This window comes from Lithobates pipiens, unplaced genomic scaffold (assembly GCF_037356315.1).
Source record: "Lithobates pipiens isolate NorthernLeopardFrog02 unplaced genomic scaffold, aLitPip1_a1.2 Scaffold_13, whole genome shotgun sequence".
NCBI lineage: Eukaryota > Metazoa > Chordata > Amphibia > Anura > Ranidae > Lithobates > Lithobates pipiens.
In genome coordinates, this window is record NW_027507718.1 from 511,158,481 (window position 1) to 511,174,268 (window position 15,788).

Here is a 15,788-nt window from a genome sequence, read left to right on the forward strand (position 1 = left end):
CCGTTTGTACAAGGGCTTACGGTGTATCTCCTTCCTCCCCCGGTGAACCATATGAGTTTATATTCATATCTATGTATCTTTACGCCATCAGCCTTATACACCTTTGCTGGTATTAGTAAGAAACTGCCTCTTGCTTTACACTGTGATTCCTGGGTATTCATCTGGTAGCGCTCCATGTGGAGATATTTCTATGCTGACAAGTGAGACTTGTTCCTTCCAAATACCCCTAAGTGTGTCCTGACGAAGCAAAACATTGAAATGCATTGACGCACAGGGGCGTTTATTTGGTGTAAACTTTCTTGTTTACACTAGATACTCATTACTATCATATGCCTATTGCATGTTTTTAATTCTTTTTTTACTTGACCTGTTTGATATGACTTATTGTTAATAAAATATATTTTGGTACTATATCATTGTCCATCTTGCCTGTAAAGTCCGAATTAGGGCACTGTGGCCCTTTACCCTTTCTTTCCTCCAATCAAGTTTATACGGATGAAATCAGCAGAGCTTCCCCTCACTTCAGATCTACCCCTTAGATTTACAGTGACTGCACTTCCAAGTGCACTTTCAGTGTAATTTCAAGGGCACTTGCACTTGTAGTTTGCACTTGTAGTGCAAAGTGGATTTGCCTTTCGGAAATAACCCCCATAGTCTCATATTGCTGCAATCACAGCCAGAGCAGTAAGGGACATGAAATCGCTCAGCATTGCTCAGAAGCAATGAAAAAACATACAAACATACACACAACCAATGATGTATTGCCCACCAGATATGGGCTGGTGACGATTATTAGATCTGAACATACCTATTACCTGGCCACTTAGTCAAAATATTAGCCAAGATGAGCAACTGGTAACTACTCTATGAGCATTACTAGTCTGTACAAGATGAAAATCATCACTGAAGCCATTGCAACCATGAATACAAAATTGAAACGAAGCAAGAAGCTAAAAGTTTTTAACTGCTGAATAGTGCCACCTACACAGTCACAGCATGCCAAAATATACTAGGCTCCTTTAAGACATCTCAATAGGGTCTGCTCTATCCGAGTTGAGGATACTGTGAAAAGGAGCCCTCGGATTTCCTCCCAATGTCCAGACGAAGCTACATAATCACACAGCAAAACCTCATCACCACCCAGACGCCACTTTCACATCCTCCACTGTGTTGGCGAGCACACGAGAAGGAAATTACTGTGACTCTCTAATTGCTGGGTAACGGAGCGAATGAAACCTGGAAAGGGACGGTGACAGCTTTTGGTAACATTGACCAAATCCAGTCCTCCATTGCAGCACACTCACTGGCAGTCCCAGTGCTATGTGGTGATATCCTTGCTAGTTCCAAACTTAGCACCGCTCTGTCATCCGCTTACCCCCCAGGTGTGTGCCCATCAGTATACTCACGCCTTGTCTACCACTGTAGCTGCAGTTATAAGCTTACTGCTCCACAGGTGCCAACCCCCCAACCCCCACACACTGTGACAGTTAGCGGTGCCTCATTCTCCCATCTACACTAGGGAGACCGCTTGACTCTGCACCCCCAGCAATCGAATCACTGTACCTGGGTTTACCCAATTCTTCTGATTTCACTGCCCTGGATCTTCATGGTCCCGAATACTAAGATTCTAATATTTCAGTTGAACGAAGACTTTATGAATTTGTATGATCTGGGACAATTGCCTTGGTCAGAGTAGCAGTGTCCACCAACTCCATCTTCAGTTGGCCCTACCTACATTCATCCCTCAGCTCGAGCCTCCAAGGGGCTGACACACATGGATGTCCCACCTTATTAAATTTGGTTATAATTGACATATGGCAATTGCTTTAGTGGTGACCCATGTGTCAATCTACTTGGTATCCGGATATCTTTCATATATCTTTTGTGTATATGTTTGTATGTTTTGACATATGCCGACTTGCTTCTGAGCAAGTCTGAGCGATTTAATGTCCCCTACTGCTCTGGCTGTGATTGCAGCAATATGATTTTAGACTTTATCTTATTTTTTTCAATAAATGATTGGATGGAAAGAATACTCCTTACATTGGAGGTCAGTGGGAAGAATGCTCCTTACATTGGAGGTCAGTGGGAAGAATGTCTCTTAAATTGGTGATCAGTGAGACGAATGTCCCTTACATTGGTGATCAGTGGGAAGAATGTCCCTTACATTGGAGGTCAGTGGGAAGAATGTCCCTTACATTGGTGATCAGTGGGAAGAATACTCCTTACATTGGAGGTCAGTGGGAAAAATGCTCCTTACATTGGAGGTCAGTGGGAAGAATGCTCCCTACATTGGTGATCAGTGGGGAGAATGCCCCTTACATTGGTGATCAGTGGGAAGAATGCTTCCTACATTGGTGATCAGTGGGAAGAATGCCCCTTACATTGGAGGTAAGTGGGAAGAATGCTTCCTACATTGGTGATCAGTGGGAAGAATGCTCCTTACATTGGGGATCAATGGGAAAAATGCCACTTACATTGGTGATCAGTGGGAAGAATGTTCCTTACATTGGTGATCAGTTGGAAGAATGCTCCTTACATTGGTGATTAGTGGGAAGAATGTCCCTTACATTGGTGGTCAATGGGAAAAAATCCTCTTACATTGGTTGTGAGTGGGAAGAATGCTGCCTACAGGATTATTCACTTTAAACACCCTTGTTCGGGACTGTAGTGTTTTCATATTATTGGTGTGGAATTTTGGTAACGAAAATATGGATATTAAAGGACTATGTTTTTTTATATACAGTATATATACCCAAAGAGCCTATGGGAGTTCTTCGTTTAGGGCAATCCCCCAGTGTGTATGAAAGTGTCAATGTACTTACGTTGGGTCGTTGGCCAGATTGAGGAAGAGGCATACGTTGTCCATTGAGCCGTTTTCCTCAAAGTCTGATTTAAAGAACCTGGCAGTCTCCATATTGACCTGTCAGGAGAGAAGATGGCTGATTCATTCATTGCAGTCCCTGTTCACATTGTCTCTCTACAGTATAAAATGAATCTTACCAGTGACAATGGTGCTTTCCCATAGATCATAGTATGCATCAATGGATCTTTTTATAAACAATCCCTTGGTAGTCAGAATGTCTTACCATCATATAATATCTTTATTTAGCTTTAATGCCCCGAGTAAACATCAGAGAGTGGAATATGAATCCCATTGGGGATCCAGGAGAAGGCGGTTATTGCTCATTTAATAATTGAAAAGAAAAACAAAATCTCTAAAGGTGAAGAACATTGCAACTTACGCCCATAGCAGCAAAGACAATTGCAAAGTTGTCATCATGGTAATCCATCACATCTTTAGACTTCTTCACCAGGCCGGCCTGTCTGCAGATCTGAGCAGCTATCTGGAAGAGGGAGCAGAACACATGGTCAACCACAACATCATAACATCATAACATACAAAGGAGGGAGGTCAAAGAAGAAGTTCTCTTTAATTGACTAATTTATTGACCAAGTACACAACGGTACTGTCATATGACATCACTGACTTCTGTAAAGAAGAACCTGGAGTGTTTTAAGGTTGTCTTTTTATATAGGGCAAAGGAACAGATTCACATTCATGAACCCCCCTCTTTTTCCCAGCAGCATATTCTTTTCTTTCCATGTCTCCACGAGTGAGGATAGGAAGTTTTGTGTAAGTTCCAAATTGCTCTGGTTGAAACCTACAAAGGTCCACCCCCCCCCCCCCTCGCATGATATCACTGCTGGACCAATCACCAAGCAGCTCTGCTGTCATTTATGGTAAATTAAATGCTCCGCCATACCTAGGAGGGCCATGTTTTAGCTTTGGCTGCTGAAAGTTGAACAGAGTGACAGGAGAGTGAAGGAATTGTATTACCGTATATACTTGAGTATAAGCCGACTCGAATATAAGCCGAGGCACCTAATTTTACTACAAAAAACTGTGAAAACGTATTGACTCGAGTATAAGCCTAGGGTGGAAAATGCAGAAGCTACTGGGTAAACAATGCCCATCTGCAGCCTCACTGTGCCCATCTGCAGCCTCACTGTGCCCATTTGCAGCCTCACTGTACCCATTTGTATCATCAGTGCCCATCTGCAGCCTCACTGTGACCATTTGCAGCCTCAATGTGCCCATTTGCAGCCTCACTATGCCCATTTGTATCATCAGTGCCCATCTGCTGCCTCACTTTGCCCATTTGCAGCCTCACTGTGCCCATCTGTAGCCTCACTGTGCCCACCTGTACCTTTGATTACAAACAGCGGTTGTCTCCCGCTATGTCATGCAGTCTTAACTGTTCGTCGGCCGTCCATTGTAACAAAGCCCCGTCTCCTCCTCGTCTGTGATAGACGGAATACTGATTCAGTTTCCCAGCATTGTATCAGTGTTTAGTGTTCCGTCTATCATGGATGAGGAGGAGGCGGGGCTTTGTTAGTTACAGTGGACGGCTGCCAAACAGTTAAGACTGCATGTCACAGCGGGAGACCCTGACACGAGTATAAGCTTAGGGGGGTTTTTTCAGCATAAAAAAATGTGCTGAAAATATATACTCAAGTATATACGGTATACCATGGAAATTGAAATTAGTAATAAGCTTTAAAACAAGTTCTCACTGACCCCTCATAGCTGCAGGCACTGTGAAGCAATCCATCCTCATAATCCACAATAGAAGACTGTTGAGTCTTTCAGATTGGGACTGAAGATTCTACTCTTTATTCCCCCTTCTTCTTAATTAGAGCCTTTCTTAAGCAGGGTTCCATGGAATGGAACAATGAGCAATTTCTGCATCTTGGAAAAGTATTTAATGATACCAACTGTCTTTTTAGCTATCGCTAAGAAAGGGGGGGGGGGGGGGTACATTTTGCTCACTGGCCAATACTTTGAGGATCATTTTTTCCACTAACCAATACTGTAAGCAGCATTCTTTCTACTGACTATCAATTTAGTTAGGGCATTCTCTCCACTGACCCATAATGTGCTGCTGGATTTGAAGCAAATCTGTCATATTACCCTGCTTTAAGTTATTGAACTCTGTAAACAACAAGATTTCTATCAGCAAAGCAGTTAAGGATATGTTGGTAAACCTTTGGCAAGGAGCTTAAAGCATATCCCCAGATTATTTATTTTTATATTAACATTATCATATATACTGTATATATTTATTTTAATAGCAAACCCAGATAGGTCAAAAATAAAAAGTTGCAGCTCCTTGAGCAATATGCACATCGCTGCCAACTCTGAAAATACACCTCCTCCCCACTTTGTTGATTGAACGATGGCCAGAGTCATTCAACCAACGTCCTGTAATCTCAGGCTGTCACGAAACATCCCAGTGGGAGTTATCTATTCCAGTGGTTCTTAACCCTATCCTCAAGTACCCCCAACAGGCCATGTTTTGGAAATTTATCTTAGATAAAATAGTTGTCCAAAATACCAAGCCATTGACTCTGATTAAAGCACCTGTGCAAGATAAAGGAAAACCTGCAAACATGGCCTGTTGGGGGGTACTTGAGGACAGGGTCGAGAACCCCTGATATTTTTGACTGGACACAATATACAATACTACAGACAGCTGGGATGGCATCATCAATGCTGCTCTTTGCAATAGTGAAGACCACCAGATGCCACCACAGGGAGAAGAAAAAGAATTCATAAGCATATCATGTGATTGGCCATAAGACCAAAAAAGGTAGAAAATATATTAAGATTAAGGGTTTTACATTTTTGAATGCTGCTTTATAAATAAAGAAAATGTTCACAAATCACTATGCATTCATCTAAGATTTGGAATCCAGCCCGTATGATCCTGTTCCTGACCAAGGATGACCTGCTATGGTGACCACCGTGGTGAACAATATTCTGAACTCTAGGACACCTAGGTGTCACCACGCTGCATTCTTCATATTTAAAGCCTCCAATGTTACTGCCAATGTGACTTCCACAACATTACCTCATTGTGAGGGAGACCTGCCGCAGAGAAGATCGGGATTTTCTGCCCTCGGGCAATGCTGTTCATGACGTCTATTGGAGAGATTCCAGTCTGGATCATTTCCTCAGGGTAGGTCCGACCGTACGGGTTGATTGGTTGGCCTTAAGTATTATGAAAAGATTAAGATTTCCTTAGTGGCTAAAAATCCCATTGGACACAAGGATGATGGTGGGCAGCTAAGCAAGGTTCGGCCTTGAAACTAGGAAAATCACTTACAGTACAGAAAAGGTAATACAATAACATCTTTCAGCAGACCTAATACTCTTCGGTTTTAAATGGGTGATAGGTTCACTTTAAGCCTTAAGTTCACTTTAGGTCCTTAGGGCCAATCACCATTTACACAGTCTAAATGTCCATGCACAAGCCCCCATAGTTCCTCACTCCCTGACATTTGGTCAAAAATGAGGGAACCGATGTGCATACTTCGATTATCTGATTGGCCAGGATTGTCACCCACCATCAATGTAATAATGGTTTCCTATTGGTTCCCTTCTTTTCTGAGCAGAGGTCCAAGAGAGTGTGGCTGGGCCTGTATGCTGTTAGACAGGGGTGTAACTATAGGGGGTGCAGCAGTCGTGACTGCAGCTGGGCCCTGTGATGCAGGGGGCCCATGCATCCCCCTCTACATATGGCCGGCAGCAGCATAGGCAGCTAGGGGTACCAGTGCACCATGCACACGGGTGGCTGGAGGTGGAGGGTGACTAGCAGAGCTCCATGCTCGACTATCGCACTGGCTGCTCTTTAGTTGTTCATTCCCCGCATGACCTGTGTCCTTGGCTGGCTCCTCAGAGTACCCCTCTCCTGCTCCATGCATTGCCGCTCAGTCCGATGTCTGTTCTCCCCAGCCAGAGTCCCGCTCCCCCTGAGTCCGGCCCACTCTGCACTGCATACTTCTCCCGGGTAAACAAACTTTAAGCACACAGATGCAGTGCAGCCCTTTGAGAGCCCCCCGGAGGACACTGCAGGCTGATTGCCCATCCAGCACACTGGATGGAGCCCAGGCCAACATGGATAAGTGCGCGGCCTGCAGCTTGGTCATGGTGAGTGAGAGGACCCCATCCCCCACACACCATTACATACCCCCTCCATCTCCCCCTGGGGACAGGGATCCCTTCTCACGTGGGGACAGGGACCCCCACCTCCCCTGGGGACAAGGACCCCTTCTCACCTGGGGGCAGTAACTTCATCTGCCCTAGAGAAAAGGACCTCATCTCTTCTGGGGACAGGGACCCCATCCTGCCTAGGGACAGTCCCCCAATGGGGCACCTAAAAATTAAAAAAATTAAAATAAAAAAAACTACTGATACCAGTGGTGGAACTACAGGGCTCACAAAGGTCATACCTGTGACCACGCCCTGGAGTTCCACCGCTGGACTCGGAGGGAAGGGCCCTGGCTGGGGTTCAGGGGGGCCCTTCATGGTTTCTTGCATCGGGGCCCTGAAGGTTCTAGTTACGCCACTGTTGTTAGAGTTTTCTAGTGTACTAGCGAGAGGCCAGAGGACTGATCTTCCAACTCACATTAAGAGCCTGAAGAACATGAATGTCCGAACCCTTTGAAAGAGATTGGATTTGGTAGATCTCCATACTCACTAATGTTTACCTGTCTTATTAATGTAGATTTATAGCAACTCAGAGCTTCCGATCATCCCAGCCAGCACTCTAACTAACCATGTATGCTTAACATAGTCTTCAGAAATCCCAGACTGTCTCCCCAGTTAAAAACTGAGAGTTGTTTAAAGTTTGTATTAACAGTTATGTCATAATATACAATATTGGGAAGGTCATTAATTATGCTACTAAGACTAGTAGACATACTTTATGTTAGGGTCAATGACAATAAGAAGGATGCTGGGGACCCATCATAAGTTTGTTAAGGGGCCCCGTGATCTGTAGTTACGCCCTTCTTGTAGACAGTGATACCATTACTGGGCCTGGAGCTCCTATTACATGGCCACGCTTACTCTTGTCTTTTGTATAAGTGGTAAGCTATTCAGGAAGCCACACTGTGTTCTCTATTTTGTCCCGACATCGTGTTATCCCCAAAAAACAGAGATAATTTATCTTACCGTTGATATCTAAAAAGTCCTCAGCCATCACAGTTGGGCCCTTATCGATGGGTTTTCCAGAACCATTAAACACTCGGCCTGCACCGGATAAGATAATGCTTTAGTTATAAGTATACTTTACTTTTTCTCACGTCTAAACTGATCCCATCTGGTAGTAGAAATTTGAAGACAACAAGGTAACAAAACATGATATTTTTTTACAGTGTGCTTCCTGCCGCTGAATTACCGTTCGCGTGGCTTCCAGGGGATTTTGTGATGATTTAGTTCTCACACTAAAAAACATAATGGAAACATCTAACACAGCTGTATATAGGGTCTGTGTGTCAACATGGATGAGCTTGTGTTGAAAGGTTAATAAAGCTTGATTGGTGGTACATTTTGCTTGCTCTTGACATCAGTTTGAGACACAACTGAGATCATTTGGAGTACATTGACTGGTGTGGACATGCCAATGGACAGGTAATGTCCTCTTGACCTTCAGTTGACCTCCTCCTGATCTGTACTTGACCTCTTCCTGAGCTACAGGTGGGTTCCTCCTGACTTGCACTTGACATTCTCCTGAGCTACAGTTGACTTCCCCCTGACCTAGTTTACTTTCTCTTAACCTACAGTTGACTTCCTCCTGACCTGCGCTTGACCTCTTCCTGAACTACAGTTGACATCATCCTGACCTGTACTTGACCTCTTCTGGAGCTACAGTTGACTTTCACCTGATTTGTAGTTTACTTTCTCTTGACCTACAGTTGACTTCCTCCTTACCTGCACTTGATTTTCTCCTGAGGTACAGTTGACTTCCTCCTGACCTGTACTTGACCTCTTCCTGAGCTACAGCTGACTTCTTTCTGACCTGCACTTGACCTTCTCCTGAACTACAGTTGACTTCCTCCTTACCTGCACTTGACCTTCTCCTGAACTACAGTTGACTTCCTCCTTACCTGCACTTGACCTGCTCCTGAACTACAGTTGACTTCCTCCTTACCTGCACTTGACCTTCTCCTGAACTACAGTTGACTTCCTCCTTACCTGCACTTGACCTGCTCCTGAACTACAGTTGACTTCCTCCTTACCTGCACTTGACCTGCTCCTGAACTACAGTTGACTTCCTCCTTACCTGCACTTGACCTGCTCCTGAGCTATAGTTGACTTCCTCATAACCTGTAGTTTACTTTCTTTTGACCTACAGTTCACTTCCTCCTGTCCTGACCTAAGGTTTACTTTCTCTTGACCCACAGTTCACTTCCTCCTTACCTGCACCTGACCTTCTCCTGAACTACAGTTAATTTCCTCCTGACCTGCATTTGACCTTTTCCTGAGCTACAGCTGACTTCCTCCTAACCTGCAAATTACTTTCTCTTGACCTACGGTTGACTTCCACCTGACCTGCACCTGACCTCCTCCTGAGCTACAGTTGAAGTCCTCCTGACCTGCACTTGACGGTGCTCCTGTCCTACATTTCCTGCATCCCATCATAGTCCAGTTGTGCTCTTCTGTGCGCTGGAGGTCCAAAATAATTGAAGGAATGTGGCTTGACATTGGCAAAACAGTGCAGCCCAACAGAGTAAATTGCTCTTACAATAATAGACCCAAACACACCTTGGCTGCTACAGTGGTGTGGGCGCAGCTTGCTGGCAAGGACCTGCAGGGCTTGGCTGTCAGTTCTACAGCTAAGTTTTTCTCTGTGTATCAGGAACACCAACAGCAGCTCCTGTATGTGTATTTTTTCATCTATTTGTTATTGTATTGAACTGTGTCTGGTTACTGTTGCATACTGACATCTAGTGGCAGTTTAGGGCCATTACAACTTGTTTACTTATGTGATTTAGCATCTCCCTTTATCCTCCCCTCTTGTTTAGTACTAGTTAGTTCAACTTGTTTACTTATGTGATTTAGCATCTCCCTTTGTCCTCCCCAGCTGTTTAGTAGTAGTTAGTTCAACCCTTTCTAGACCCTCCATGTTTCTTTAGTCAGTGTTAGTTTTTCACAGACACAGGGCTTGGGATAGTTATTGTCTTCCTACTCGTCAAAAGACTGGAAAAACGTCCTCTCTGCTGCAGTTAACTGAAGTAAAGTTACATCAGATTCATATTCTGTGTCTTATTGAGGAATTAAAGTGGTTGTAAACCCTTACAAACCACTTTGACCTACAGGTAAGCCTAGATTAAGGTTTACCTGTAGGTCCAAGAAATATCTCCTAAACCTACACGGTTTAGGAGATATTTGCCAAAAGACAGGCACCACTGTCTACGGTGCATGCAACGTAGACAGCGGCGCGCAGGCGCACTAAGCGCGCCGCTGTTAACGACGATATGCCGCGAGTGGCGGCTCCCGTGCACATGCGTGGGAGTGACGTCATCGCAGCTTCGTCGAATGACAGCGCCGGAGCAGCGAGACCCACCAAGAAGATGGAGGCTCCGTACACAAGGGGACAGCGGTGACATCGCTGGGTCCTGTGTCAGGTAAGTGACACATAATGGACTTCTATGCGATGCATAGTAGTCCATTATGCTTTACCTTTGCAGGGAATCAAAGAGGAAGTAAACCCATCAGGGTTTACTTCCTCTTTAAGCTGTCTGTGGATGGTGCCACGTCAGCAAGTGACCAGACCGGGCCTATGGTGGGTATGTCAATGCAGCATTTGAAACACACCCGTCTCTTATGAAGCCTGCAAACAGCGAATGTAGGCTTCATTCACAAATGAGTGCTTATATGCAAATCAAAGTGTTGTCCTTTTGGTCTGCACATAACATCAGATCCTCGAACCTTCCAAATGAACCCCCATGCCACCCCAGAAGCATATGCCCACCCAAAATCATAAGGCAGGCTTTCTCCAAGAGAAGCCCCTCCCTCACAGCTACACATCATTAAACCATAATGAGGAACCTCAACCAATCTTATTACAGAAATAAGGATAACAGAAAGTAGCTGCACGGGAGGAACACTGGGATAAAAAACGAGGGACCCTCGGCGGGTTAAATCCAAAATGTTTACATTTGGCCGGAGTCTGCCATCCAATGTTCCTTATTTCCCTGTGTAGAGCTGAACGTCTTCCTATAGCGATGGAGGGGGGATGAGTGGCTGTGCGGTGAGTCCTGTTGTCGGCGTGCCTGTGCCCGCTCTGGTGGTTAATGTCAGGTCCATTTCCCGGCACTCGGGGACAATCGGCGCGATTCTCCTTGTCACTGCTCATCACATTCACATCCCTATCGGGAGGGGAACTCGCTGACCATGAAAGGTCAATAATCTTGTCAGCCACTTCAGCGTTTACGCTGTTCCGTGTTATTTGTGCTCCTGTCTCATGTATCACTGATTCTGAGAGGCAGCGGGAACAATCATTTAAAGGGATCCAGGTAAGAATATAGATCAGGCTGCCCGGGGCGCCCTTTCAGCTCACCCATGCCATGCGTCACCCGCCACCCGGGGCACGAGACACCAACTCTGCCGCTACACTAAGGATTTCAAGAAGACGTGTGGGCACCTCAGTGGGTTGATCTTATATAGATCGTGTAATGCCGCGTACACGCGTCCGGACTTCCCGGCAGACTAGGTCCGACGGTCTTCCCGATGGACTTTCGGCGGAGTTCTGACGGGCTTTCTGAACCAAACGGACTTGGCCACACACAACCGCACTAAGTCCATTCCAAAGTCCGTTCACTTTGAATGGGATGACGTAAGACGGGACTAAACAAGGAAGTTCAATAGCCAGTAGCCAATAGCTGCCCTTGCGTCGCATTTGGTCCGTCGGACCAGCACACAGACGAGCGGTTTTCCCGATTTTTGTAATTTTTAGTCCGTTGGATAGATTTGAAACATGTTCTGCTTCTAGGTCCGTCGGATTTTTGGGAAAAAAAGTCCGCTGGAGCCCCACACACGATCGTATTGTCCTACGGATTCCGATCTGCCGGAAAGTCCGATCGTGTGTACGCGGCATTCGTTTTACAAGCCCGCCGTGAATAAATTCCATCCCACAAGAGATATCAGCAAGATACGTTTTCAGAAATAGCTGCATCTTTTAAGACCCAGCTCAGGGAATTTTCCTAGGATGATGTCATCAGTCTGCTGCAGGCAAAGGAAAGCATTTCCTCAGTCTCCTCTCTTCTCCAATGGGGGAAAGATCAGCTGAACTGCGTCTGGGTGCTATCATCCTGATCTAAGCTGGCATCTAGTGGTAGCTTAGAGCCACTACAACTTGTTCACTTATGTGATTTGATATTTGCCTCTGTCCTCCCCTCTTGTTTAGTGCTAGTTAGGCCACCCTGGATAGTTAGCCATTTGTTATTGCACTGAGCTGTGTCTGGTTACTATCATTCTGATGTATGATGACATCTAGTGGTAATCTAGGGCCACTACAACCTGTTCACTTAAGTGATTTGGTATCTCCCTCTGTTCTCCCCTCTTGTTTGATGCTATTTAGTTCACCCTGGCTGATCTCCTATTTGTTATTACATTAAACATTGTCCAGTTACTATCATTCTGGTGTATGCTGACATCTAGTGGTAGGTTAGAGCCACTACAACGTGTTCACTTATGTGATTTGTTACTGCCTCTGTCCTCCCCTCTCGTTTAGTGCTAGTTAGCCCACCCTGGATAGTTACCCATTTGTTATTGCACTGAGCTATGTCTGGTTACTATCATTCAGATGTAGGCTGACATCTGGTGGCAGTTTAGGGCCACTACAACCTGTTTACTTATGTGATTTGGTATCACCCTCTGTACTCCCCTCCTGTTTAGTGCTAGTTAGCCCACCCTTGCTGGGTCACCTATTTCTTATTACACTGAACTGTGTCTGGTTTGCTATCATTACAATGTATGACGACTTCTAGCGGTAGTTTAGGGCCACTACAACATTGTTTACTTAGCTGATTTGGTACCACCCTCTGTACCCCCCTCCTGTTTAGTGCTAATTACTCCACCCTTGCTAGTCACCTATTTGTTATTACATTAAACTGTGTCTGGTTACTATGATTCTGATGTAGGCTGACATCTAGTGGTAGTTTAGGGCCACTACAACATTGCTTCACTTTTGTGATTTAGTATCTCCCTCTGTCCTCCCCTCCTGTTTAGTGCTAGTTAGTCCACCCTTGCTAGTCACCTATTTGTTCTTACATTAAACTGTGTCTGGTTCATTCTGATGCATACTGACATCTAGTGGTAGTTTAGGGCCACTAGAACCAGTTCATTTGTGTTATTTGGTATCTCCCTCTGTCCTCCCCTCCTGTTGTGTGCTAGTTAGTCTACCCTTTGCTAGACCCTTCCTGTTTCCTCCATGTTGCCTCAGTCAGTGTTAGTTTTTTGAAGAGACAGGGCCAAATACATTATTTTCTTACACATCAAAAGACTGGGAAAAATTCTTCTATGCTGCACTTTTAAACTTGCATTGGGTTCAAACTCTGTGTCTTATTGAGGAGGTGAAGAAGAATTCCAGGCATGGTATATTTTTACATAGTTACGGTGGTCCAGCCTGGACTAATGTAACTATGTATATGCCATACCTGGGAGTTACTGAGAGGCTGCGGCAGAGGCCGACCTGTGTCTAACATTTGTGAACACAGCCAAGAACTGCACGTCTCAGCGCAGGAAGTAGGTGGTGACCCTGGATGATGCCTGAGCAAAGATTGTACCAGATTGTACCAGATACAAGTATGGTCAGGCGGAGCACTGTGATCTCTGTGAGGCTGGGTTCACACCGCTGCGGGGGGAGAACCGGATGTGATTCGCACAGCAAATCACATCCGATCTCCGTAGCGCTGCGAGTTCAGCCATACAGATAGTATGGCTGAACTCGCAGCTGTCCCGCAGCAAACTCGCACAGGACCCTTTTTTGGGTCCGCAACGGAATCGGATCGCATGGGGGTTCACACCATGCGATCCGATTCCTGTGCGAGTCGGCAGATCGCACTGCGATATGCCGACGGATCTGGGGGTGTCATTAACATAACATTGACACCCCCAGCCGTCCGCATAGGGCAGTGTGAACTGCCGGCGGGAGGTGAGCGATGCGGGAAAACGCCGCGGATTCGCGGCGTTCCCGCATCGCAATAGTGTGAACCTAGCCTAAAAGGTAATAAAAAAAAACCTAGAAGTGTTAAAATTGGCCATACACACTATACAATCGGATTATAAATTCTCTGTAAAAATTCCTTTTGGGGCGGCTCACCATACACATTACACTCTGACCATACAATCTTTGTACAATCAACTTTAGTTGATTGGTCAACATCCAGTCTGGCAGGCCCTTGTGCTACATAGTTGTTGATAGATCTAGAGAAGATTGCACCTGCTCCCCCTCCCCCTCAAACAGGTGGGGGGGGGGGGGGGCAGGCAAGCAGAGCTTCCCCTATTTGGGTGGAGCTCCTCTCTTACATGGAAATGGATCAAATACTGAACTCTGGGAAGATATAAAAGAGACACATGAATGCAGCTCTGTGATCATTATTACACCGTTTTGTTTTTTTTAAATACAAGCAGTGTAAGTATATGAATGTGACCCAGTATCAGCCACTTGCTGTCCCTGTGCAGCAGGTGTGGGAGAAAGAAGAAGCAGCACAAGGAGCCAATCAATTCATGTGCTGACATGAAGCATGCTGATAGGAGGAGAGATCAGAGTGACAGAGAGATGAGCCAATCACTGTGCTGCTTCTCCTTTTCCTATCCAATCACAGGTTGGGGGTGGGTGGGGGAGGTTCCAGGATGGCCTGGGCTCAGGGGCAGTGGGCTGAATGATGCTGGACATCAGACTGAGGACATCTAGTGGTGGAATATATTATAAGAACTGAGGCCGTCTAGAAGTAGAATATACTATCACACTGAGGACATCTAGTGGCAGAATATATTATAAGAACTGAGGACATCTAGTGGCAGAATATATTATAAGAACTGTGGACATCTAGTGGTAGAATATAATATCAGATTGAGGACATCTAGTGGTAGAATATATTATAAGAACTGAGGACATCTAGTAGTAGAATGTAATATCAATCAGACTGAGGACATCTAGTGGTAGAATATATTATAACACTGAGGACATCTAGTGGTAGCATATATTATGACACTGAGGACATCTAGTGGTAGAATATATTATAAGAACTGAGGACATCTAGTGGTAGAATATATTATAAGAACTGAGGACATCTAATGGTAGCATATATTATGACACTGAGGACATCTAATGGTAGAATATATTATAAGAACTGAGGACATCTAGTGGTAGAATATAATATCAGATTGAGGACATCTAGTGGTAGAATATAATATCAGATTGAGGGCATCTAGTGGTAGAATATATTATCACACTGAGGACATCTAGTGGTAGAATATATTATAAGAACTGAGGACATCTAGTGGTAGAATATATTATCACACTGAGGACATCTAGTGGCAGCATATATTATAAGAACTGAGGACATCTAGTGGTAGACAATATTATCACACTGAGGACATCTAGTGGCAGAAAAAAGTACTGCAGGCAAAATCTCTGTAATGAAGGTGAATATTGCAGCAAAAAGCTGTTTTTCTTATTTAATCTTTCAGTGGGCTATTCATTTTTATTCTGCTATTTTTAGTTGGAGTTCTGCTTTAACCCAGAAACCTAAAGTGTGAGTGCAGTCAAAAAGTTTTCTTTTCTTTTCTATACTGTAAAAAGTTTGATTTCTTTGTTTTTTTTTGTTTTTTTGTCGCTGGGCTGGAATTCCATCGGAGAGGTGACAATGACTCTTGTAGAGGACAGAAGGAAAGTCAAGGAGCAGCAGCAAAGGCCGGCAGGTTTCCACTG

General features: G+C 44.8%; 1 protein-coding gene across 1 annotated transcript in view; it reads right to left on the reverse strand.

Annotated features, from left to right (window-relative positions):
* Positions 1–15,788, reverse strand: part of ATP6V1B1 (ATPase H+ transporting V1 subunit B1) — a 167,627-nt gene that overhangs the window by 17,334 nt on the left and 134,505 nt on the right. Inside the window, exons 5-8 of the mRNA XM_077478057.1 lie at positions 8,021–8,098; positions 5,916–6,055; positions 3,246–3,347; positions 2,826–2,923 (exon numbers count right to left, since the gene is read on the reverse strand). Coding sequence (XP_077334183.1) covers positions 2,826–2,923; positions 3,246–3,347; positions 5,916–6,055; positions 8,021–8,098 — 418 coding nt within the window. The remainder of the gene's footprint in view (positions 1–2,825; positions 2,924–3,245; positions 3,348–5,915; positions 6,056–8,020; positions 8,099–15,788) is intronic.